The sequence below is a fragment of the Castor canadensis genome, chromosome 11 (assembly GCF_047511655.1).
Source record: "Castor canadensis chromosome 11, mCasCan1.hap1v2, whole genome shotgun sequence".
Classification (NCBI taxonomy): Eukaryota; Metazoa; Chordata; class Mammalia; order Rodentia; family Castoridae; genus Castor; species Castor canadensis.
Window position 1 is genome coordinate 7,097,767 of NC_133396.1, and position 25,781 is coordinate 7,123,547.

At 51.6% G+C, this 25,781-nt stretch overlaps 2 protein-coding genes across 4 annotated transcripts in view; one reads left to right on the forward strand and one right to left on the reverse strand.

The window, feature by feature from the left end:
* Gprc5c (G protein-coupled receptor class C group 5 member C) lies at window positions 1–16,853 on the reverse strand. Of its 3 annotated transcripts, none has more exons than XM_020180245.2 (5): window positions 16,100–16,853; window positions 8,539–9,621; window positions 6,399–6,493; window positions 4,147–4,296; window positions 1–1,264 (listed from the first exon to the last, which is right to left on the reverse strand). In XM_020180245.2, the coding sequence occupies exons 2-5, from the start codon at window positions 9,587–9,589 to the stop codon at window positions 1,223–1,225; spliced, it is 1,338 nt and encodes a 445-aa protein (XP_020035834.2). In that variant the 5' UTR covers window positions 9,590–9,621; window positions 16,100–16,853; the 3' UTR covers window positions 1–1,222. The 3 variants fall into 3 exon arrangements, with proteins under 3 accessions (XP_020035834.2, XP_073901317.1, XP_020035832.1); XM_074045216.1 differs by lacking the exon at window positions 16,100–16,853 and adding an exon at window positions 15,714–15,848; XM_020180243.2 differs by lacking the exons at window positions 1–1,264; window positions 16,100–16,853 and adding exons at window positions 1,271–2,400; window positions 15,714–15,848.
* Window positions 14,307–25,781, forward strand: part of LOC141413672 (uncharacterized) — a 14,147-nt gene continuing 2,672 nt past the window's right edge. Inside the window, exons 1-2 of the mRNA XM_074045218.1 lie at window positions 14,307–16,039; window positions 24,560–24,633. Coding sequence (XP_073901319.1) covers window positions 15,572–16,039; window positions 24,560–24,633 — 542 coding nt within the window. The 5' untranslated portion in view covers window positions 14,307–15,571. The remainder of the gene's footprint in view (window positions 16,040–24,559; window positions 24,634–25,781) is intronic.

Below are 25,781 nucleotides of genomic sequence, written 5' to 3' on the forward strand. Positions count from 1 at the left end.
TCAGTAGCAGTAACCCCTCCCAAATGGAGAGTAGTCATTTAATTCTGAGCCATCAAGAAGTTGAAACAACACTGCTTCCAGCTACAGAATTTGACAGTGTGTGGGTATGAAATTTACAAGGACATTGGCCCAAGGACCCCATGAACTTGCACCAGGTTATGGCCTATCCAGTTTTCTGCTGTTCAAGGTTGTGTGTTTTCCAGGCACCAGTGGGTCAGGCATGTAATCCCAGCTACTCAGGAGGCAGAGATCAGGAGGATCATAGTTCGACACCAGCCTGGGCAATAGTGAGACCCTATCTCGAAAAAAACCATCATAAAAGTGGGGGATGGGGGGGCTGGTGGAGTGGCTTAAGATGTACCAAAAAAAAGACTGTGTATGACACATCTTGGCCACCTTAGAGAAGGCGCCTTTTTTCCTAATACCTATCTTCTCCACTTGGCTAGGACTGGAGGATGCAGGACCATGGGGTACTTCGAGGGTCCAGGTAGGCCTGCATCTTCTAGAAGCCAATCCCTCCCGAGCTTCGCCTGCCGTCTCCAGAGGACTCAGGCCAGTCACCCAGATCCATTGAAGCCTGCGCCCCTGGTTACCTGTTGTTCCCAAGGATTCCTGAGATTGTTTCCTAGGACAGGAAGCTAGTGCCCTTGCTTGCTGTAAGGGATCTTGGGGCTGCTACCCTTGGTCAAAAGTATCCTGAGGTGCGTGAAGCCTCTTTCCGTTCAAGGGAAATATTAACCACAGATGGCATGGTTTTATGGAGACGTGAAGAGGTAAAGGCAGGGGTGTTACACTTGGGGTTACAGCCATCCTCTGCAGGGACTATTCACCCAGCTTAGAAAAACACTCCAGTGACAAAGGCACACAGGCTGCTGGGAACAGGAGGGTGGTACTGGAAGGCTGTGGGCTGACTACAGGATGCCCTCTCCCTTGATACCCAGCAGTGATCCTGGGCCGAGGGCTGAGCTCTAGGGTACTCTTGGGGAGGGCCCTGAGATGTGCTGTACCTAAGGGCAGCACAAAGGCAGGGAAGAGGATGCTGTGGCGATGTCCTGTGAATCTGGAGCTGTGCTCTTCTCTGTCCTTGGCGCCAGTAGGATGCAGATCCCAGAACGGCACCCTCTTCTCTGGGTGTCTGTCAGGACCCTCAGGATCGTTTCCAAGGCCAAGGACATTAGAGGCTCCTCCAGTGACAAAAGCAGCGCCAGCATGTTGAGATGCCCTAAGAGCATCGGCTGTCCGAGGTGAGGTAGAAACAACACACCTGCCGTAGGGATCAGCATGATCTTCAGTTCTGGACTCCACTCACCTAAGGGGCCTTCCCACATCCCACAAGTCTGGCCCAGGAGAGGCTACACCCAACTCCCCTAGTTCCTGAGAATGCAGCAGCCCTGCCCCCACTGTGTTTCTTTCCTAAAGGAGCTCCCAGCAGGTTCCCACTGCACACTCAGAACCTGTGAGATGTAGGTAATTCAGGGCATCTACACCTGAACCTGTCCCAGCAGCCACCTTGTGAACTGGCTGGGGTGAAACCAAATGCAGAGAGAAGAGGCCAGGGACAATGACTGAGGCACATAAATGGTGCCAAGCCACAAATGTCATGGTGGTCTTCCAACTTCCCAACTCATGGTGGGGCTCTCTGGGAGAAAGCACTGGACCATGAGAGCTTCCCTGGTTGGGACCAGTGTTGTAGTCCCTGTCCCTGTTGGTGGGGGGGCAGTTGGAAGCAAAGAATATGCAGGTGGTGGGACCCAGTTCACTGAAAGTAGGGAAGGCTCAGTCGGGCACATGGTGCAAAGGGGCTGGGATCCAGGACCCATAAGCTGTGAAGAGAAACAGCGCCTGGCCAGGCTGAGCTGTGTCCCAGCCCAATGCCCTTTTAGGTCCAAATGGTAGCAGAATGCCTTGGGAGAAGGGCAAGAGACAACCAGACTCATGGAGGCGATTCACCTAAGCAGAGTGGGACAAGATGATAAGATACCAAGCAGAATGGTTTGACCAGGCCAGGAAAATCCAGTGTCAAGCCAAGGGCACCTGAGGCCTGATGTTCACAGCAAGACGATGGTCATCTGAGGAACCACAGCACAGGAACACAGGGAGGTGTCAAGGGAAGAGATAGGAGTCTGCTCCTTGCAGCTGTAGTCACTTAGGGACCAGGAGGCTGAGTTGGGCAGAAAGGGAGGTGGCCCTAAGACCCCCCCCCAGTCACATGCCTCAGGCCTTCTCAGGACCTCCACTCAGTCTACTGCTTCAGAATGTGACCTCTGGTCCCTCCTATCTCCAAGGACAAGAGCAGGAAAGTGCTGAGCCCTTGAGAACAGAGGAATAAGGACGTCAGGGTGCCATGCAGTCCAGGGAAGAGGGCGTCTACCATCTTGTTTTATTTTGCGGGGACTGAGCCTAAAGTAACCAGAAAGAACAAGAGTCAATGAGGAAGGGACCCTGATGCACAAGTACTGGTGATGTAGTATATAAAAAATAAATAAATATTTTGGTCCCTGGGGGCAAGTGCAATCTGAACATTGAAGGAAAAGTTTGGAAGAAGTTTTATTTTGCTTCCGGCAATCTTTCTCTCCCTTTCGACAAAAACATTTTTTCCCCTACAACTGGTGTCAGAAAATAGCTTCTAGCTAGTTGGGGACAAACATTCCCAAGACTGGGACAAGCAGGCTCCCCAGCCCCCTTGAAAAGCGTGGAGCCAGTGTCCAAGGGTCGGGACACTGCAGCCTCATCCACATGGCTGAGAGGCAGCTCACAGCCCAGGCCACCAGAACCCACTCGCCTGCCCTGAGCGGGTCAAGGAGAAAGGTCACTATATTCTAGTCTCAAGAAAACGTGGATCGTCTTGGTCCCACATCTGGAGGCCCTGTGTCCCTTTTCTAATCTATAAAAGGAGATGAGGCAATTGTCCCTAAGGACAACTATCTAACCTATCTAACCCTAGTTAGTTAGATCTAACGTATCTAACCCTAAAGTGGCACCATTCTGGATTTCCAGATTTTGGCTCTGGAAAGGGGAGAGTACTAGTCTTGTCCCCCTGCCTGGACAACTATGGGATGAAACTTAACTGAGTTGCTCAGAAAAGATTTTTGCTAACCTAAAGTCCTTGGCAAATGGAAATGGCAATTCTTGAATCAATCAGGACTTGGCCTGCCTCTTTCCACCTTTGCAAACCCACAGTGTAAGCAACTCTGGTTCTCTCTGAGCCCTTCCACCCACATACTGCACAGGTGATCTCAGAGCGTGGAGCAGAATGATTCTCCACCTCACCCCTTAAGGGACCTTAACGCCCTTCCTCCCAGGAGGAGGACTGAAGAGTAGCTGATCCCTTTTGCCTCCAGAACTGCCTGCTGGTGGGTCTGCCTTCCCTATTCTGTCTGTCCCCAAATATAGACAATGGAGAGGGATCCCAGAGGAAGACTGCCCAGGGTTAACACAAGCCCAGATGTGGGGCTACATCCCAGGCACAAGCCGAGTGCAGTTGTTCATTCTGACCACACTGGATGTGACCTGAGGTTGTACTACAGAACCCTGCCCGGGGTGGAGGTGTCCACTCCTTAAGGTAGGAGACCCCAGCAGCTTGCACTGTGAACTGAATGTGAGGGAAGGGAGGAAGAGCCACCCAGCCAGCCACTGCCATGGAGGAGTGAGAGGGTCACCGGAGGCAGAGAGCCCCAGCAGAAACCACAAGCTCAAGTGTGAGTTAATAAAGCAGAAATATGTTTATTAGGCACCCTTGATCCTCACAGAGGAACAAGATCCAAGCCTACAGTGCCCACTCTGAGATCTCTTGAGGTTGCGTGAATCTCCAGAGAATATAGGCACGGACCGGCCACCACCCCAAGAAGAACACTATTTGGCTGGAGCAGGAGGTGGCTCTGGCATGAAGCCAGGCTGGCTCCTGGACTCCACAAACACTGAGGAGAGGGTGGGGGCCTCCAGGACCCTCATCCAAACATTGGCATATGGGGGACCTCATGGCTCTGAGGCACAAGCTGCCCTGAGCCAACGAAGGGAGCCACAGAGCACAGGGTCCCTGGGATGTCCCATGCCTAGGCTGGGTCCCAAGGTAAAATCCCCAAATCTGCCTGCTTTCTCCTGGCAACGGTCATCTCCTCAGTCCCACACGTAAGGGTTTCTAAAGACCTGAGAGTTCTTGCCGTCTTTCTGAGATGTGGCCGCCTGGTGGCTCTGGGCCACATACATGTCTTCAGCCCGCAGGGTCGAGTTGGCACTGCCCATCACCTGGCTGTTGGCGGTAGCCCGTGGGAGGATGACGTCGTAAGAGCCTTCGGACTGGAAGGAAGAACAGGCGGTCTCACAGTTGGGGGATCAGGAGCCGGGTTCCGCCAGGCGGATGCACAAACACTCTGCTTCCTGAAGGCCTCTGCCTGCCAGCTCCCTCTCCTTGTCCCCTCCGCCCCTACTCTGCCAGGCCTCAGCCTGGGGTGGAAAACTCCACCTCTGGAAACAGAGGACTGGTCTGGAGCCCCCACTTCACCCTGCATGTGGACGTGGGAACAAGGCCCTTGGCCACCTTGGTGCTTCCCAGAAGAGGACCCTTTTTTCCTTCAAGCCCCCTCCTGCTTCCAGTTCCATAGGTCCAATGTGGGGGTGAGATGCACTGAGATGTTATTAGCTGGCTGGTGATGATTCCAGGTTCCCTTCTTCTATGAATCTTTTTTTTTTTTTTTTTTTTTTTGTCATTACTGGGGTTTGAACTCAGGGCCTACATCTTGAGCCACTCTACCAGCCCTTCTTTTGTGATGGTTTCTTTCTCAAGATAGGGTCATGAGACTACTTGTCCAGCCTGATTTCCAACCAGGATCCTTTTATCTATACCTCCCGAGTAGCTAGGATTACAGGCCTGAGCCACCAGTGTCCAGCTTTCTCCACAAATCTTTCCTAAGACCCCCAATGTCACTACAACACCAGGTACCTTTCTGTTAGGCTGTGGGCATGCCCACACAACTCTGATCTAGGAGTCTGGGCAGGCCAGTCTAATTTGGAGACTAAAATCCCAAATGCTTTGCCTAGAGCCTGCAGCTGCAGCTGGGCCCGCCAGCTCTGGGAAAGGGTTCTAAGGCAGCCAGCTCCCACCTGGTGAACTCCACGCCCCCTCATGCCTTATCCCAATGGAAAAGAGCTGCCCCTAAGCTTGTATTCCAAACCACTCTTTGTCTAACTAGACTCAGGTGGTGTTCCCACTGCCCGCTACTCACCTACATTGGTGGCCTCAAACCTGGGAAAGCACACCAGACTATTTGTTAGGCCACACCCCTGGGAGTTGTCCCCTACCCAGAAGGGAGCTGGTAAATGTTTAACAAGTGGGATAGGAGGAAAAAGTCCTGGATGTTTGTAGATCTGCCTTGGGGAGCTACTCTCTTCAAGGTGGAACCCAGGCTACCCAGGTGATGTCAACTATTATACCCCAGCCAACAAAGTTCCCAGTTCTGCTGGTCTGGAGACCACATTTTGAGAACCAGGCACAGAAAGTATCTCAGCTAGTCCAGATCATCCTCAAAAGACTCTGAGGAGGAACAGTGGGGTAGCCATGTGGGGGCATCTTCTAAGGAAGGGTTCTGTGGCTGAGTGGACCTCTGCTTGGGGTCTGATGCAAACCCCAACCTACCACAGCTCCTGGCTACGGCCTGCTCTCCCCAGCCTGGCCTCATGTTCAGGCTGAGGAAGAGGGCAAGAGCTAGGGTTGGAAGTTTCAGACACAAGAAGCCATCCCTTATACTGCCCCACCACCACGGTGGGAGGGAGGGAGGGAGGGGATGAAAACAGCCCCCTGCTGACCTTCTGGCTTCCTGTTCCCAGCGTCCTGCCAAGCCTGGTTGCTGACCTCTCCTGCAGCCACTGCCAGCCAGGAGCAGGAACATATATGGAGTGGGAATTCTTGTTCCCAGCAACCCCTTGGCTAATGGAGCATCTAGCTTCCAGAGCCCAAGGGAGGTGGAAGGTCAAGACTTGCTGCCTACTGGCAGGGGGAGGGGAGTCAGAGGCCCTCTTGGGATAGCTGTGGTTGAGAATTACCTATCCAGACCTACAACATATGGTCCCCTATTACTTTTGGGAGTACCTAGCTGAGATCTTCCTTTGTCCCATTTCAAGCTCTTCAGAGTAAGCCTGGCAGCTGCCACCAGCTAAACAGGACCTGGTCCTATATTTTCTATAGCAGCAGGCTGCAGGCTGTGAGTGATGCAAAGAGACCCAGGGCAGGTTCCACTGAGTGTGTGCCGAGGAGGTGCTGTGTCAACTCCAGGCAAAGGGTGGGAAGAACTGGGACTCAGGGTTTGCAGGGCACATGCCCTAGATGGGAAGCCTGCATTCCCCACCACCTACATCCAACCCTGCATCAGCCATGGTCACAAGAATCCTAGGAACCCACTCACCGGGACTTTGTGCATCAGAGCCATCTCAGTGGGCTGGTATACACTGGTCAGCAGCTGCCCGTTGTAGCCACTGTAAGGTGACACTGGTCTCTTAGCTGCAAGGAAAAACAGGCACAATTTGAGGATCCCTAGACTCTCGGCCTCCTTTCCCATGTCCCATAACCCAAGCAACACTCTCCTGGGGGCAGGGAAGAAGGAAGAGGGGACCTACTGGCACTGGTGTAACACCTAACTCAGAAGTGGTCAACTTGGGAGCGAGGTTATGGGCATGAGGCCCCCCCCCAACCAGGCCCAGTGTCCCTTTTCTACAGATACACAAAAAATACAACGCAGCTTGGTTCCCTGTGGTATGGGGGACCTCCCCCATTCCCTCTCCCCCAAGAGCTCAGAAAAATGCCCTGTCAGCTATCTTCACATCCCCATCCGCCCTCAGGGCCAGAGGCCAAGAGGGGCACATGGGCCTTCGGCTGCCTTCCAATATGGCCAGCCTCCAACTCCAGCCTCTACCGCTGTGGGCAGGCTGCCAGGTGCTAGGGGAAATACAGCTGAGACCCCTCAGTCCAAGTCTTCATGTTCTCACAGGGCAGGTACTGGCTACTGATGTCCCTCCACGCCACACCAACCAAGGGCCTGGCCAGGGAGGCCTCTGGCAGGTTTCCAGAACTATCTGCAGCTCCAGGAATATTTCTGGGTGTTGGTTTCACTGAGCTGTTCCACCCTGCCGGGCACCTTGGGTGTTTAAGGAAAGCTGCTGACCAAACCCCAGGGTCCAATAGCAGGTCTCACTGTGAGGGTGCGCAGCCCAGGGCTTTGTCTGTCTCCTGCAGGCAGACATTACAGCCTACATAGGGCTTCTAAGTGCTGGGTTCACTTTATTGATTTTTTTCCATTTAGGAAAAAAAAAAAACCTCACAGCCCAGAAGTGTTACCATGAGAGGACAAAGGCTGAGATCTGTCCTGACAAACAGGCACAGGGTAGGAGCAGAGGTGGGAGCAGGGCTGTGAAGCAACTCCCAATGCCTGCCCTCTCAGTGTGTGTGCCCAGGGCCAGTGGAGGCAGTGGTCAGCCCGCAGTGGGTGGATCACAGATGAGTGCCCAGCAGGACAAGGGTCATTCCTTTCCCCAAAGCAGGAGTTCTGAGGATTTCCCAGTGTGAACAGAAGAGATAGGGTTCTCTCTGTTTCTGTGACCTTCACTGCCTCCAACTCTGACCTCCCAGCAGAGGGTCCCAGATCCAGTGCATGATAACCAGGTGGTTAAAGTCTCACCCCCAAGATTTTTTATTTTTATTTATTTATTTATTTATTTATTTATTTATGGTGGTTAAAGTCTCACCCCCAAGATTTTTTATTTTTATTTATTTATTTATTTATTTATTTATTTATTTATTTATTTATGTATGTAGTGACAAGGTCTCCCTGTGTAGCCTAGGCTGGCCTCCAACTTGTGATCCTTCTTCCTCAGCCTCTCTAGTGCTGGAATTACAAGGCATGTCACACCATGCCCAGCCCAACTTTTTCTTCCTTTTTTTGAGGTAGAGGGTTGGATGCTGTTTACCTTCTTTCTTCGTCATTCCTGAACTTAATTTCTATGTTTTTTTTTTCTTTTCTTTTTGGAAAAAGGGTCTCTCTATGTAGCCCAGACTGGCCTCGAACTCAAATTCTCCTGCTTCAGTCTCCTAAATGCTGGGATTACAGGTGTGATCCAAGCATCTTAATCAGCACACAGAACCTGGGGTCAGGGCAGGGTTGTGTGTCTGTGCCTCCAGCATCCCAGGTCATGTCAGAAGGGGCTGCAGCCAGCAGGCTAAGAGTTACGAGAGGCACACATCAGGGGTTTAGCACAGGACTTGGTACACAATAGATGCTCAATAAATGCTAGTGGTCCTTACAGTTAACAAATCTATTGAGATTACTACATAACACAATAAGAGCTTTTTTGTGTGCGTGTGTGTGTGTGTGCTGCTGGAGATGAACCCAGGGCCTCCCACATTAGGCAAACACTCTGCCACTGAGCTACACGCTCAGCCTCTGAATTTAAACTGCAGAGAACCTCAATTTTGCTTGAGACCAGCTCCCTGCGCTGCAGTAAAAGATGTAGGCTAAAGGACGGCGACACGAGAGTGTCTTCAACACTCACCTGAGTTTGGCTCGTCCATGGAAAATGCCTTGTTTTCCACAAACATGCTTTGGCCTGTCTGCTCTTTCAGGATGGTCTCATAGCCCACACCCCGGGTCGGGTACATGTCCCCCTGGTAGCTCTGCTCTGGGCTAGGCTTAGTCACCTGGGAGACCTCGGGGATGACATAGAAGAGGACAAAAGCCCAGGCATTGGCGGCAAGGGCAATGGCCAGTGTGGGGTCATCCCAGGTGGGGCTGTTGTGTTGCTTATTGCCGTAGGTGTACATGACAATCCATACGACCCAAATGGCAATGGAGGTGGCTGTGATGAGCAGCACAAAGACCCCGTGCTTACGCCAGCGCTTAAAGCGACCACACAGGGCGGGCCAGGCCCCCATGAAGGCCCCCAGCAGCAGAAGCATCACATAGATGAGTGCCATGACGAAGTCCATGTTGGCGATAGCACAGGGGGAGGCCACGGTCCAGTCGGCACTGCCATTGCCCAGAGAGCCAACCTCACCTCCTGCCCGTACCAGTGTGATAATCAGCCACTCGGTGTTGATGATGACCTCCACGAGAGTCAGCAGCAGAGCCACGGTGAAGATCACCCAGCCCTGGGGTCCATGGTTCTTCCGGGCTAGGAAGTTGAGGGCAAAGACATGGGCCACCAGGCAGGAGAAGCAGATGGCAAACAGGACCCCAAAGAGGAAGCGCCGAGAGGCGCAGGTGGCGAAGTCGGGCTTCACCACGCAGGCAAACACCAGGCAGAAGAGGCCCAGGGTGCCCAGAAGGAAGAACACCTGAGTTCCCAGCAGACTCCGCTTCTTGGTGTCCTGCACAAAGGGGAGGCTGGCAACGAGGATGATGGTGAGCACAAAGGTGGTGATGATGCCTGCCCCAGCCACTGCCTCCAAGACGATGCCCCAAGCCCCAGAGCGGTCACACAAGTTGTAGTAGAGGGGGTTGAGGTCTGGGCTGCAGCCAGGTGGAGCATGGTTCTGGGCCTGACCCCCTGGGAACAGGAAGAGAGGCAGTCCCAGGCACATCAGCAAGGCTTTGTGTGTGGCCATCCTGGCTCCCAGGCCAGGTTCCAGCTGGGTCCCTAGGGACAGAAGGAGAAAGGACAAAATCAGTCCTCCAAGGCCAGACTCCAACATGCATGATACTGCACCCCCCATGCTGAAGCAGGGCAGACGGTGCTAGTAGATCATGGGACTGTCCCTCTGGCCTTCTGAATCCTTCTTAACACTCACAAAGGTGTATCAGGTAACCAAAGATGAAGCCCACGGGTCATTCCAATTTCTAACCAAGAAAAAGAAGGAAACTCACTGAATTTTCAGTTCCCTCCCTTCCACTCATCAAAATCTGGGTTCAAATATTCCCTGAGCTCTTGAAGCTGAGGGGTTAGGGTTTGTGAATGACTGAGAACCAAGCCTATCACCTATTCAGCACTTCCTGTCTGTCCTGGGACTTCCAGGGTCCAGCTTAGATACTATGACCCTAAACTCTGTCCCAGGAATACTCAAGTCCATGGCTAGTCTGCATTCCCACATTCAATCATTTACCACTCAACAATTACTTCACAAGCACTTAGTAAGAATTTAGCAAGCACCAGCAGCAGGCATGCTCTGCAGCCAGGAAAGAAAAAAAAAGTTGAAAAGTTGTGTTTTATCAACCCTTCCTCATTCTTCCCACTTCTTTTTTGCCTATTTCCCCACTTTTTGTGCCACTTTCCTCTTCATAATCCAGAGCTCTTTGTCTAACTCAGATGCTTAAGTCAAAGATAAAATAAACTAATTCCCCTCCTAAGGAGTTAATGACTTAATGCAAAAATTCTCTTATGAGACATTAACATTTTAAAAGCAAGAACCAGGCAAGGGCGATGCAAAACCCAAAGGGATTAATCTTTAATGGAAGACACTGTAGCCAGAAGGGAAGAACTGTATCTTTTATTAACACCAGGGAAGTAACTTATAACTCCATCTGCTCATTGTAGCTCTACCAAATGCTACAGATCTGTGCCAAAGAAAAAAAAATCCAAACCGTCCCAAAATCCAAACCAATTGGATTTTCCTTGGTTGAAGAGGAGGTAAGGAATGCCGCGGAATTAAGAGAAATCTGTGAACACCGAATCTGAGGGGCAGGTGGGTAGCTCAGAGGTAGAGCACTTGCCTAGTGTGTGTATGGCCCTGAATTCTATCCCTAGCACTGGGGAAAAAAAAGATCAAATCTGTGCCTTCCAATTAAAAATTTTAAATTTACTTGGAGACCTCACAGAGAAAATTTAAATACTCTAAAAAGCAAATTTTAAGGTTCAGAATTCCATGAAAATTCAGGTCATCCACATTAATTCTACCCTAGATGTTCAAATAACCACTTGTAGCCTTTCTTTTCTTGCCTTACCAGGAAGAAGGCTCCAGAAAGACAGCAACCAAGCTCTCCTGGGCTGATAGCAACCACTAGTGGCTGACAGAGGAGTGGCATTTCAATTTGTCTTCCCCATCACCTTTTTTCCTTTCTACCACTCTTCCAGGTCCTGAGATTTGAACTCAGAGCCTTGTTGCTTGCCAGGCATGTGCTTTACCACTTGAGCCATGCCCCCAACCCTTCTTGCTTTGGTTTTTCGAGTAGTGTGTCACTCTTATGGGGGGCGCATAGACCACAAACCTTGCTTGGAGGACAATCGTGTGCCACCATGTCTGGTTTTTATTGGTTGATACAGGGTCTTGAGAACCTGAACTTCGGTCTTCCCAATCTTACCTCCCAAGTAGTAAGAATTACAGGCTTGAGCCACCACACCCAGTGATGGCTACTTAATTGACAATAAGTAACAAAAATTCTAGATCTCAGTGAATAGAAATTGTGTCTCCATAACTGATAAATGGAAGGACACTTAGCTAAATCAGAGGGAATGAAACTCACAAAATTAAGTGAAACTGACATAATACAGGTGATACATTTTCAAATTTTCTTAACCCTTGGAAATATTTTAGTTGTCTTAAGCCATCTCAGCCATCCCTCAGTCTACCATAAACACTTTTTTTTGGTAGTTCTAGGGTTGAGTTAGGATAGTTTTTTGTTTGTTTGTTTTTGTTTTTTTGGTGGGATTGGGGTTTGAACTCAGGGCTTCACACAGGGGCTCTACCACTTGAGACACACCTTCCCCCATTTAACTCTTACAATGAACATTCTTATGTAAATTTACCATTGCTTTCCAAAGTAAAGGCTAGTTTCGCTTCACTTCTAATGAAAAAACTCCTTTCACCTACACTAAACCTTAAGCTAATGATATTGCTGGGAAGAGAAAGACAATGGGAGCTAATGGGTAGGGAGTAATAGGAACCTTCCAGGAGATAATTTATGGTAACAACCCAGCTGTGGGATCCTAAATGCTCAAACTCCATCTTGGGGGTTTTGGCCCAATGGTTGAACCAAGCAGAACTTGGGGTGCAGTTAGAAAGGTGGAACTGAACACTGAGAACGGCCAAGAGGCATCTGTACCTGCTCATCCTACCTCCCTGGGCCAGGTCCCAGTTTAGAACAGGCAACTGTTTAAGCAAGTATTTACTATGCATCTATCCAGTGGGACAAGGCCCTGTTGCTCTGAGCTATGGAAAATACAAAGATGAGCAAACACAGCTCCTGGCTTGATGCTATTTAAAATGTAATGGGAGAGATAAGGTAGGTATACAAAGAATTACACTAGGAAGAATATGTGACGTAGGACGGAATTTACCTATACAAGAGAGGTACTCCAGGAGCACTGAAGAGGAACAGGACAGAAGAGAGAGGAAGAGCGAGAGACTTATAGAGCATTTTATTGGAGCCTGGGCATGTGGCTCAGTGGAATAACACTTGCCTAGCATATACAAGGTCTTGGGTTTGATCTCCAGTATTTAACAAAAAAGCCCTGAGAATGCTAATAATAAATAAATAAATCAATAAATAATGCACCATGACTCAGACACTGTCATAAGAGAGAGGAGAAAAAAAGATAAGCCTTGAAATGGGAGGTAGGGATTGAGCAAGGGAAGGGGTAAGTAACAGCAGAGAAACGATGACATAAGTCAACACCCTAAGATCAGCCCAAGTTCAGAGCAAGAGAAAAAACCTCACCAAGTAAGAAGGAGACTTGTATAGCAAGGCTGCAGCTGGTTAGTGACAGATCAAAAATGCTTAGGGTAGGAGCCTGGGGACTTAGTCTCGAGAGGCAGTGGGGAGCCACTGGAGGGGACACCACCAGGCTGTGCTTTAAGAGGTGACTCTGGCAAAAAAAACACAATCAATATGTTGGAGCGATGTTCATCCCAGTTTACAGATCAAGCCAAAGGTAAAACCGTAATGGGCAGGTCTGAGAGATACTTACCAAAAATACAAAACAAAGCAAAAAACAGCCTAAGGACTGTAGGGAGAAAGGATATGCCAAAGATGATACTACAGGTTCACATCTGGAAACACTTACGTCATTACAAAAAAACCAAACCAGGGCAGGAGTGTTTCTTAGTGGCAGAACGCTTGCCTAGCAAGTGTGAGGCCTTGGGTTCCATGTCCAGCACAGAGAAAGGAGGAGGAGGAAAGAAGGAAAAGAGGAGGGAAAGAGGAGGAAAAGAGAAGAAAAAAAGAGACAGGAGATAGGAAGGAGGGAGAGGAGGGAGAGAAGGGAAGGAAGGAAGGAAGGAAGGAAGGAAGGAAGGAAGGAAGGAAGGAAAGAAAGAAAGGCTGGCGCATCTGCTCTCTTGCTGGCCTCTAGCACTCCACAGTTACTTGTGCCAGGGTCAGGGAATATTACAGCCCACCCTCCCATTTCCTCCTGACTTTGTGACCAACTTCCTTCTGGACCTCACCCTTCTCCTGCCAAACCCCTCCATGTGGGAACTTTTAAGGATTCAACCAGAAGTCTGCCACTCCAGCACATACAATGCTGCTGCCCAGCTGCCCTAAAATTTACTAGCTTCAGGTGAAGCAACCTGTTCCCGTCCTGAAATGTCTTATTTCTCTGCCCACCGCTCCAAAAAAAAAAAAAAAATAGAAGGGCAGGTCGAGAGACAGAAATAGACTCAGGTGGGAAAATTGGGCTAGCTGGGCCTAACTCTTGTCCCCTGCCCAGAACGGGCTCTTGCAGGCCAGCAGTAGAGTTTGAGAGAACAAAGCTCAGAAGAGCTCATCTCTAACCCTGTGACACCCAGGAATGCATATTCAGACGGTCAGCAGAGGCTGCTTTTTAAGATGGTAGGCACCAATGTGAGAGACCCAGCTCTGCCCAGATGCTCTTCCTCAGGGCCCTGGCACACCTTTCTGCCTTCTGTGGGGCCTTAGATCCTGCACTCAGTCTGAGCCTCTGGAAGCCTCTGAATACGCTAAGCATGTGTACCTGCCTCCCTTACCAGGCTGTAAGTCTTTGAGGCCAGTAAACAAGACAGTTCCTCTGTAGCTTCTGTCTGGGCCTTGAACCCAGCAGGCATTGGACAATTATCCTTCTCTGTTCATTCCTGCCTCCTTCACTTTGAGTCACATCTACTTAAAGATTTTCTAGCGGGATTCCAGGAGGGAGTGGGAGAGGGGCCTCCAGCAGCCCACAGCTGATGTCTGGCTTCAGATCACTTTCTGGATAAAAGGCCCCTTTGCTTCACCTCGCTGATCAGTCATACAAATATTTTTAATCACCTCTGAAATCAGCCTTTCCAGAGGCTCAGCCACCTAGCCCACAGCTCTGGTCTGAGTCAGTCCAATCCAGTTCCCAAATCCCCTTCCTTCCCTGTCCCTTTCCAGGTGGAACAGAGAAGCTGAGGCAGTGCTGGTGGGCCTAGCCCTGACTGATTCCATACAACAGGTGAGGAACCCAGACCTTCTCATCTTTCCAGAACACCCCTTTCATCACCCCTATCATCTGAATGAAAGCCTGAGGACCCCCACCAGCCCCCGACCCAGGGTGAAGGATACAGTGCTGAAAAAGAAGCTCTGTGAACTTCAGAAGGCAGCCCTGGTGGGTCTCCCAGGCTCAAAGGTACAAGAGTGAGACTATTGAATGCCTTGACTGTTTAGAGCCCCTCTGTGCGCCCAGATGCTCAGCCAGGGATACCACCTTCCTCCCTGGCTGCCCCCATTCAGCAGCCAACCTCAAAAGATGGATTGATTCGGGCCAGCTTTCCTCTCTCCTTCCATTCTCCCACCCATCTCCTTTCTCTCTAGTCCCTGACTAGGTCCTATTGTGTAAGCCCTAGGTCCAGGTGGGTGATGTTTAAACGACCTGATAAGACGGGGCTTGGGAGACACCTGTGCCTGAAAGGGGCCGCCTCAGTCTTCTGTGCCCTACCCCCCCCTCCTTACTTTAGCAAGACTGGGCATTTCGGCCAAAATGTCTTAAGCATGCTGAAACTCAGAAGTCTTCAATACAAGCAAGGGTCTGCTCTGGAATGTCACTCTGGAATGTGCCCCACCCCCTACCCAATAGCATTCCCTCCCCAGCCACATTTGAAGGCACATTGTTGGGGGTGGAAGGAAGCTACAGGCGCACAAAACCATACTTCTAAAAATTCTGGTTCCCATGTTTTAGGATCAAGATCGTGGGGTTGTAAGCGATTAGATCTTCCTGGATGTAAAACCGTGGGTGTGGGGTGGGAATGGAAAAGGCGCTGAAAAAAGCCAGAGGGGATGGGGGTGGATCTATAAGTCAGACTACCAGAGGTAGAGGCGCGTTGAGAGTCTGAAATTCCAAACTTCCCGCAGGGAGATTCCGAACTCTCCCCTCCCCACTCCTGCCCCGCTACTAGGGTCTACACCCACGCGCCCCTGGAAGTCTTAACAGAAACAGCAGGTTAGCCAGCTTCTCTTCCTTCCATTCCTCTGGCCACAGAACCTGCCCCCTCTCCACCCACAGCACCGGGCAGCAGAGACTCCACAGACCCACTCGCAAAGAGAGGCCAGGGGTGGAGGAGCGCTCCTTGGACACTCAGATCGTGGAGTCCTTTCTCCACCCTCCTCCCTCTACCCTCAGCCGCAACGCCGGGTTCCCCTCACCCCTAGTCCCCAGATGGCTCGGGTTTGGAAACTTTATGCGACCGAGCGGAGTTGGCGTGGCGGACCCGCCTCCCGAGTCTCACCCTGGGCCTCTGCGCTCGCCCGCACCCGGCCAGCCGGACCCGGCTCTTCCGGGCGGCCGAGGGGAGGACGGAGCGCGAAGGCAGCAGCCCTTACCTGGGACGCGCCGCCAGCCCCACTCCCGCACCGCGTTTGGGGCCAACTCCAGCCGCAGGCGGAGCACGGCGGGGGTGGGAGGGACTCCACGCAGGGCTCAGGGCCAGGCCCAGCCCTGCCTGGGGTGGCGGGGCCCGGGCGCGGGATGCAATGCACAGGGCCTGCCTCCCCGGGACCCGGGGCTGAGCGGGACGCGCTGGGTTCTTCGCTCTGGCACTGGCCTCTCCCCACGCTCAGCTCCTTTCTCTCGGCCAGGTTGGGCCGGGCTGCATCACCGTGACATCACCTCCATTCAGGACGTTTATCGGGCGCCAGCAGCGCTCCAGGTACGTGCAATCCATTTACACAGTAACAAAGCCCGTCCGGCCCTCCCCCCTCGGACTCACCTACAGGTTCGGCTGAGTCGCACTTTCCGGCTGGGAAGGGAGATCAGAGTTTCTGGCCAAGCTGGCGAGTGGGTTGTTGCTGTTTACTGCCACGCCCCCGCACGCGGGCGCGCGCGCACTCACGCGCACTCACTCTCTGGACTCGGCTTTCTCTCTGGAAAGTGGTTTGGGGTGCAGCCCAGCACGCCCCCCGGGCAGACTGTCCCTCCTCGCATTTCCCAGTGCGCGCGCGCACGCCGACAGGCGTGGAGCTATCTTGGCGCGTCTGTCGGAGGCGGACACTCAGCCTTTGTCACCTTCGTCCTGGCTCTCTCCTGAGACACAAGCCCGGCGCAGTTCGCTGCTCTGGGCTGGAGAGAGGCGCACACTCAAGTCCGTCTTTGTCACGCCTTCTGCGCCCCCTCCCCTCTCGAGCTTGCACACGTGGACACTAAACACCGAGCGACCAACTCACGCGTGCGGCCCTTCCGCGAGGACCCAGTCACCGAGATTACGTCGGAGTGCCACCGCGCACGCCCTTAACCCCGTGGGCCTAGTCCAGAACCACTGCGAACCATGGGCAAATGTCCCCTGGGCCCCACTACCCCGCGCTCGAGTTTCCCGCGACCGCTCTAGACGCTGCCCAGCCGGGAGCGTGCGCTCTCATCCCGGTTCCCTGTTCGGACCTGTTCTAATTAGCCTTCACAGTTTGTTCCCCGAGGTACAGAGTTTAGCACGGCCCCCGCCGTCTCCACTCTCGGGGCCACATTGGGCCTTGAGTCGAATCCTGCCCCTCCCGCGGCCGGGGGAAACCTTTCCATAAATTCGGGTTTCACTGCGCCCCACCCCCACACCTTCCCCGGGGTGGATCAGCGGGTTGCCACCCTTTTCCCTTCGGTCCCAAGAATCTGCTGAAAGGGAACCGCAGGAATAGGAAAGTGAATCCCAGCTGGGGCCTCTTCCAGCTCAGTAAACAAGAGATTTTTCCGGCCGCCTTCCCCTGGGGCCGCGGGCCGGGTGGGAGATGGGCTGAGCTGCGCCCCGGGGCCGGGTGCGGGGCCTGGTTGGCTTGCGCGGGAGGCCCAGAGGGGCCGAAGCGCTCTAGGAAGGGGGAGGTTGTTGGGCCTAGGCTGGGTTCCTGGGGACGCGGGGGGAGGGCAGGGCGCCGGTCTCGGGGTGCCGGTTCTCGTGACGCCGAGTTGCCTGGGGGATCGCCAGCAGCGCGCGGTCGGAGCCAGCCGGTGGCTGGGCAGGCTGCCGGGCGTGTTTGCTCAACCCTGAGCGCCCGCGAGGGGGAGGGGAGACAGCTGGTCGTGGGCTAGGGGGTAGCCAGGTGGGGGCAGGCAGGCAGGGAGAGGGGAGGGGTATCTCCCGGCTGTGTGTTTGCGTGCCTTGGTCTATGACAACCGGGAGTCTAAGCTCAATGAATCACTCGGAGTTGCCGGAGCGATAAACCTCAGGCCGGTTCCTCCCCTCGCACACTGGCCTTTCTGACTCTAGGAGGGAATGTTTGCTTAGCGGCGGGGCCCTGGCTCTTTAGAACCCTGAGTTCCTTCCTGTGCTTTGCACTTGCTGCTGCGGAGCAGTGCGTTACTCCTCCTCTAAGTCTGCCTCCTACCCCCAGATTCCGGGACCCAATGCTCAGGTGGCAAGCGATTGAATGGAACGGGCAATTGGGTGCCCACACTGGCCGGGCAAAAGCAAATAGAGGGTCAGACCTAAGTGACCAGGACAGGTCGCTGCCACCTCTAATTGCTTTTCATTAACCTGGCAATTACTCCTTCAGTTCTCTGGGAGGGGTCGCTCATTAGCATATGTGAACAGCCAGCTATGAGAGCCAGGGGACAGTGTAACAGGAAAAGTCTGGGCAACTGGAAGACACATGACCCTGGGAGCCAGAGATGAATCTTGGATCCTGGAAAATGGCCTCAATTTGCCTTCCAGTTTGGGGAACCTGTTCTCCCTATTTAGATCCTCCAATATCACAACTCTCCTCTCTTGCCTCTGAGCCTGGCCAGGGGAAGGGCTGATGTGTCTGGTGCCTGGTCACCCACTGGGAAACATTTGGATAAGGGCTGAGCTGTTTCCTCAGCCAGCCCTGCCAGGCACCTGACAGTGGGAAGGTAGGACAGTGTCTGAGGACTGTTTGCCCTTCCCTGTTCACTCCCCCATTCCCTCCACTCCCGCCCCTTCTGAAACAAGATCTGCCTTCAAAGGACAAAGCAAGGCCCTCCACAGATGACCTGGGCCTCTGGGCCATCAGATTCCTGTCATACCCTCCTTTAGTCCCCATGACTTGTACTGGGCAGGTTGAGGAGGTTGGAGTTGGGGAACCTCTTCCTCTCCCTCCCCCCACACTCTAGGTGCTTGGGTTCCTGCTGGCAGGCAGAGTAACACTACCTTTATTCACTTGCCCCTTTGAGCTGTCAGAGTGCCCTCAATCCCAGACTCTGAGAAGTCTAAGGTGCTAACTAACAAGGCCCTGGAGTGTCATCTGCCAGATGTGTGACCTGGCGAGTCTCTGAACGTTACTTGTCTCTACTGTAAAATGAATGATAACACCAAAGGTAGCAGGTCAGAGATGGTCAGTGGCCAGCCTCTCCTTCCCCCTCTGACTGTCCAGCCCCACTGAGCCTTAGGCCTTTCAGCTAAAACCTTTGAATGCTCACTCTTGTAGAAGTTGCTTCTCCAATATTCTTTCAATTCTATTTCATCATCACCAGGAGAAGTTTGCCACGCTGGACTTTAGGCTCTTACCTGTGCTAGTCTTTCTGCCTGTAATGACCTGTCTCCACCCTGCCTCCTGTCTCTTATTTGGCCAAAAACTTTTAAATCTGCCCTGCCTCCATGCCCCTTCCTCTGCGAAACCTTCCTCACTTTCCCCAGAAAGAACTTTCATGAGTTGACCTGTTTACCCATACCTCACTATGCATTCATTTGTTTATTTATCCCAGTGTGTCATAATTAACCTCCTAAATTGCTCTCTCTCCAATTACAGTGTGCCTTTCTCAAGAGCAGTGACTCATCTTCTTGTCCCCAGCACCTGGCACACAGCCTGGCACATGCCAGTTCTTTTCAACAGATGCCTGTAGAATACCTGTTATTCTGTACAGACCACCACTTTGCCCTCATACCAGTGACCTTGCAAAAGGTGCCACACCTGCGCTGTCCTGCCCCCCAGGACCACACCTTCCTAGGAAGTAGGCAAGGCTTATGCCTGCTGGAAACAGCCCCCTCCTCTGGGTCAGCCAGCAAGACCCCTCATCAGAGCCTGGGCTAGGGGATTGGCAGCCCACTTTAGGCATGGAAGAGCCTATCCAGGAAGTGCCAGAGGTCATTTATGTTCCCTGGAGGGATTTCCAGTTTCCCCTGGGAGCAGGCATCCTGGGTCACAGTTTCAGTTTGTAGAATATCTTAGGAGAGCTGGGGGAGGCCTGTCCCTTCTTCTTGGAGGTCAAGAAGGTATTGTAGCTGGGCCCCAAAGGAGTGAAAACAGTTCTTCACGGAGCTGAGGATGGGGCTTCTAGCTTCCAGTCCAGTAGGGGCCTGGAACTTGTGCGGGGTGGGGGGGGGGGGGACGGACTGGGCAACCCACAGCCTGCTAGCCTGCTGGTAAACAGTTTGCATTTCGCCTCTCCTTGCTCCCAGGTGTGAGGTATTAGCCATTAGTGAGCACCTTGCAGTTTCCAATCATCTTTTTTTCTCTTGGGTTCATGGGACTTCCTGCTTGGAGCAATAGAGACTGCCTGGTTATTTTGAAGGGACTTGGGATACCGCACTAGTCCCTTAAACAGGAAGCCAGAAGTCCCGGGACTAAGCAAGTTAACCGCTCATTCACCACAACTGGCTGCCCATGGACGATCCCTCTGGAAATGTACCCGGAAGCAGGCTTTGGGCAGAGCTTGCCAGAATGTCACCTGATGCTGAACCCTTCCACAAAACCTGCACCTCCCTTATCCCTTCCCCCTCCCTGTCCACGGCTCAGTGGCCAGAAACCAACTCCCTGGGAGGGAAAAAAGAACTGAGTTTTCTAAGCTGCCCAGGTCTGGCCAGCCTCCATCAACAGACTAAGCAAATCCTAAGAATCAGGCCTTAAAGCCAAGGTATTCAGGACACTCAACCTACCCCCCCTTCTAAGGACACAGGGCAGAATTTAGTTCCTTCACCACAGTGTCGTCTTTCCTCCAGTCTTGTCTCCAGTCACCCTGCAAACTCCCAGCCCGAGTGGGGCATTCACTGGCTTCACCCAGGCACTCTGCTCTTAACACTTGCACTGGTTCCCACCGTCTTTAAGTAAAGGTTGTGACTCCCTCACCCTGCTTTCAAGGCCTCTGTGACCTGTACCCAACTATGTCTCTGTTGTCTTCTCCACAGGAAATGGTCACTCAAGCCTGAGAGGCCAGAGTCAGCCTCCCTCATTTGCCTTCTTGTGGCTTGCTCACATTGTCCCTCTCCCCCTCTCCCTGCCCCTGCCCCCCCCCCCAATCCAGGATGCCCTTCCCCTCCCCTCAGCCTCTCTGAGTCCCTCTTTCCAGGCCTGGGATCCTCCAGTTGATCCCATAGTCCTCTTCCTCCCTCCCTAGAGCCCTCCTCTGGTTCACATTTGCTAATCTTACATTGTTTGCATTGTTAATTATATCTTATGAATAGATACCTTGTCTCCCTAATTCTGTGATGAACTCTGTAGGGAACGGACTGTAGATTCCCTGCCTCTCTTTCCCAGCACCCCCTGGCAGAGTACATCCAAAACATAGGCATTAAATATTGGAGGATTGATTGGATTGATTGGCTGAGAGACGCTGTCGGTCTTCTCTAAGGGGAAGGATGGAGCTCAAGATCTACAGGAATCCAGTGACCAGATCCCTGACTTCCAGAATTCCAGGTCAGGAAATTCAGAGAGATACTGGCTAATTTTATAATACACTCCCTGTAATAGCTGACTTCTATAAAATATTGAATAATTTCAAATTGTCTTATACATATATCTGATGTTTATGTCAAAGAAGTAAATATAATTCCACAAGGCAGGTATTATCTCCATTTTATAGATTTTGAAACTGAGTTTCATAGAGGCTAACACCAGCTTTGGGTTATAACCATTTATTTTAACCCCTTTGGACTTGGACTCCACTGTACCATACCTGCAAAGTGCTTTTCTCACCTCTCCTATAGCCTATCATTTTCTGCCACATGGGTGGTTATTTACATCTGTCTTATGTCCTGAATCAAGGTATAAGCATTCAGGGAAAGATGTGCGTTTGATTCATTCATCCATTTCCTTTTGGACCTTGTTTGTATGTAGTGAGGCCCCAATTAATATTTGTAAGGGAGTCAGGTACTGGTGGCTCACGCCTGTAATCCTAGTTATTCAGGAAGCAGAGATCAGGAGGATCACAGTTCGAAGCCAGCCCAGGGAAATAGTTTGAGAGACCGTATTTCAAAAATACTCAGTACAAAAAAGGGCTGGTGGAGTGGCTTAAGTGGTAGAACACATGCCTAGCAAGCATGAGTGCCTGAGTTCAAGCCCCAGTACTGTGAAAAAAAAAAAAAACCCAAAAAACATATATATATATATACATATTTGTAAGTGAATCAGTAGGTGAAGAATGGAAGACACTGGATGCAGAGCAGACTTGTCAGACTGTCAGTGGGCTTTGCTGCCTCCTTCTCCAACAATCCCTTCACTTTCAGGAGTCAGCCTCAGGACCATGCTACATGGGGCCATTGCCTGGCCTGTGGCAGGGCTGGGTGTCTTCTTTATCCCTATCTCTGTCCTCATTGGCCCCCAATGGTCCCATCCACTCTGCACACACTGCAGCCTGCAGCCATGTGGCCTTTCACCAGCCTCTCCAGTCACCACCAACTTTAAAAGACCCAATCCTTGCCTACCCCCTATCAGAGATCTAAGGCCACCCAGTACTCTAACCCAGCCTATACCCCAAAGCAAGAGCTTCAGGGCCACAAGGAGACCAGAGATGGTGCCTTCACCAGGGCAGGGTGGGGTGGAGCCGAGTTGGCCAGCTGGCTTCTGGGCTGTGTCCAGTCCCAGCTGTACCCTGTGTTGCTTGGGACTTGACTGTCTCCCTCACCGGAAGCCCAGCTGCGGTGCGGCCCAGGCTGCCGGGAACCCAGTGTGCTATTCTGGGAGTGTGATGGGGCTGGCTGCAGCTGAAACTTCAGCTCTTTTGGTTTCCAGGCTGTCCTCCTCCCCTGTGATGATAAGGCAGAGTTCAGTCATTATGCAACCTTTGAGGGTCTTAATGGCAGTTGTGGTCATGCTAAAGTAGGACCTAGCAGAGTGGATGTGCTCAGCCCTCTGCTGCAGCAGCCTCTTTCTTGCTGTCACTCACAGGGTCCACAGTCATTTTCCTTCAGTTTTACAATTTGTCTTCACACCCACCCTGCTACAGTAACCCATTCCCAGGCCCTCAGGCACAGTCCATCCCAGTTAAATCCAGTGACAGATTTCCTCTGAGGGCCTTTTTTCTTTCTCTCTTTAATTAAGACAGGATAATTTTGCAATGTTAGCAATAGAAGCATGAGGACTTGAGTTTGAGTGACAAAAGATTAGAGCTGGAACCAAAACCCAATGTACAACAGAGTCAAGCCCCAAGGAGTGACCCAGTTTTGGAGATCCTTGTTAGAAAACTCCAGGGGTTTACAATCCTCGAGTGGAACTGGAGGCCAGGATGGGAAGACAGCCCACCCAGGTCACACACTGATGGACAGGAAGTTTACAGAGCTGGCAGGGCAGCAGAGGAGTCCAAACAGCACAGAAGTTGCTCCTCTGGAAAATGGGGCTGCCTGAGGGGTCACTGTGGAGATGACATGAAACCTCTGACCTAGGAGGCCCTGGATTTGGGAGTTTTCAGTCCTGGATGCATTTTCCCCACTGTAGAATTCTGTAGTGGGAGAAAACAGCCTGAACAGCAGGACAAAGCTGGCTTCTAGGCATCCTCAAACCTCAATACAGAGCTTCAGAACTGGTTGTGTCTTTTGCTTAGAAAGCAGATATCTGGGCCCCAGTCTCACCACTAAATCCAAATCCCTAGGGGAGGTGACTGCCTGACATCTGTGTCCCCACATGTACTTAGAGATGCACATTGGCCTGAGAACCAGTGAGGCCAGGTGAAAAGAATTATGGAAGTCAGCAATGAGCCAAGGAAAGAGAGTCAGGCAGAACGCAGACAGTGAGATGTCCCCGTGAAGGGCTCTGACCAGGCTTCTCGGAGAACAGCAGACTTCAGAAGATAAGCAGAAAGGGGGACCAAGGGATGGGAGCATGGCTCAAGTGGTAGAGCAAGTGCAAGGGTCTGAGTTCAACCCCCAATTCTACCAGAAAAGAAGAAGGAGGAAGAGGAGGAGGAGGAATAAGAAGGGTACCAAGGTGGGGAAGCATTTCAAGAGATGTGAGCTGAACCTCTCTATTCCTCCCCAGTAGTGGGTTCTTGTTCCATTTCCATGGAAGGGATGGCAGGAAGTTGCTCTGAGGCATCCCTTCCTTTCCCTTGCTCCCTTCCCCAAATTCTTCCCAGCTCTGGCTGAAATCAGTGCATGGTCTCTTAGAGTTCAAGGCTCACCTCCTTCCAGTTGTCTGAGAGCAAATTAAGACTAGATAGCTGAGTCTGGGCACCAGTGGCTCACATCAACTAGCTACTTGGGAAGCTGAGATCAGTAGGATCACAGTTTGAGGCCAGCCCGAGCAAATAGTTCGTGAGACCCCCCCCACCCCCCGCACTTCCAAAATAACCAGAGTAAATGGACTGGAGGTGTGGCTCAAGTGGTAGAGTGTTTGCTTTGCAAGTGTGAAGCCCTGAGTTCAAACCCCAGTCCCACCAAAAAAAAAAAAGAAAGAAAGAAGAGAAAAAAAAAAAAAAAAGACTGATTTCTGAGCTCACCCAAACCTGTTAGATCAAAATCTATAGTTTAACAGGTACAACAGGTGACTGTTAGGTCTTATGAAGTGTGAGCCACTGAAATACAAATCCATTTGAGATACAAGCAATGCTTCCCTGGAGGGTCGAGGTGCAGAGCAGAGCTAAGGGCTGTGATTGGATGGATAGGAGGATCATCTCATTACACGTGCGTGCGCACACACTCCTGGAAACAGCTTTGATGGGGGGAGAAGTCTTAGGAGGAAATGAACACCTTGAGTGTTGGGAAGAGGCTTGTAGTGAGAGAGGCTCTGACAGACTCTCAATAGGAAGGGAGCAGAACTGGAGGAGAAAATGTGAGCGAGCCCCAAAAGTAAACCCTTCTGTGTTTTCTCTTCCTGGATACCAAAGGCTGTTGTCGTTGGATTATTTTCTGTTGGTGGTGTCTGGTCTCGCCCCTTCATACCTAACCTCCTCTTTCTAGAAATGGGATAGTGTCAGAGAAAAAGCAAAGCAGTGATGTGATCTGAGGGCTGCTGTGTGCCATTTATGTCCTGGTGACCACTTAGGGTAAACCATACCCAGTGCCTTCCTTGATGTTTTCCAGGCTACACCTAGCTGGAAAGAGTCCTTGGAAAGCTCGGGGCACACCTGGAAACTCTTTGCATCCCATTTCCATAGGTAATATTGCTCATTCAGAGGTAAATTTCACTCACCACCAACTTTGCTTACCCTTTTGTCCCCCTTGCTTCATTCACTTGACCACTCTGTGTTTCCTGTTATCAGGTGTGGGCAAGACCCACAGACTTAAAAGAAAAAGGGGAGTGGGCACTTCTTCTAGGGAAGCCTGTGGCTGCTGAGCCTCTGCTTGTCCAAGGTCATTTTGATCCACTTACACTACAGCAGCCCAGTGCGGTAGAGGAGCAGGAGAGATTTAACTCCTGACAGCTTTTTCGCTCTAATACCGTATTGCACTTCAAAATGGTTGTCTAGTTCTCTGGGCCATTTCCTAACGGGCTACAACAGCTTGGCTCCTTCCCTGTCCTTGGACTCGCTCTGGCAATGAAATGTGATCCAGAAAAGCCCCTCTCAGGAGCGTGCCCAGCCTGCTCTGTGCCTGCTCCTGCAGGGTACAAAGGGCTCTCTTCCCAGTGTCAGGGCCAGAGCTGCAGAATGGTCCCACTGGCTGCCCTCCCAACTCCAGCATGAAGTGCACAGACAGCTCTTGACAAGACACCCCTGCTAATGGCCTGCTGCAGTGGGCAGGAATGGCACATGCTTCCAGCTCACAGAGTGTCTGACTTCCCAGTTCTGTTTCTCAGGTTCAGTTAAACCAGGAGCACCACCCAGGGTGTCTGGAGACCCAGGTTCAGGGCTCAGCCTGACCACACTGGATATGCATCCCTGGTGATGTCATTTCACCTTCTTGAAGCCGCTTAAGAGGGTGAAATGACAGATAATAGCCAATACTCACCATACAACAAGACTTATGAATTACATATTAACTCCTAGCCCCCTCCCAACAGTCTTATTAAGTGAATACAGTTATTCTACTTCCTTATCAATAAGGAAACTCAGAGTAGGCCAAAGCAGCCAATTCAAGGTCAGTAGCTGATAATTGATAGTTTACCCAGACTTCAATTTTAACCATTATACACATCACCTCTGGTGACACAGGAGAAATGTATGAGCTGTCTTTTTAAAATACTGAGGGCATAAAGCAGAAATAGTCCTTACGACTTAGAGTTCTGTGGATCAGGAACTAGAGTGGCTTGAGTAGAGGGTCTGGCCCAAGATGTCTTATGTGATTACTGTTAAAATGTTTGCCA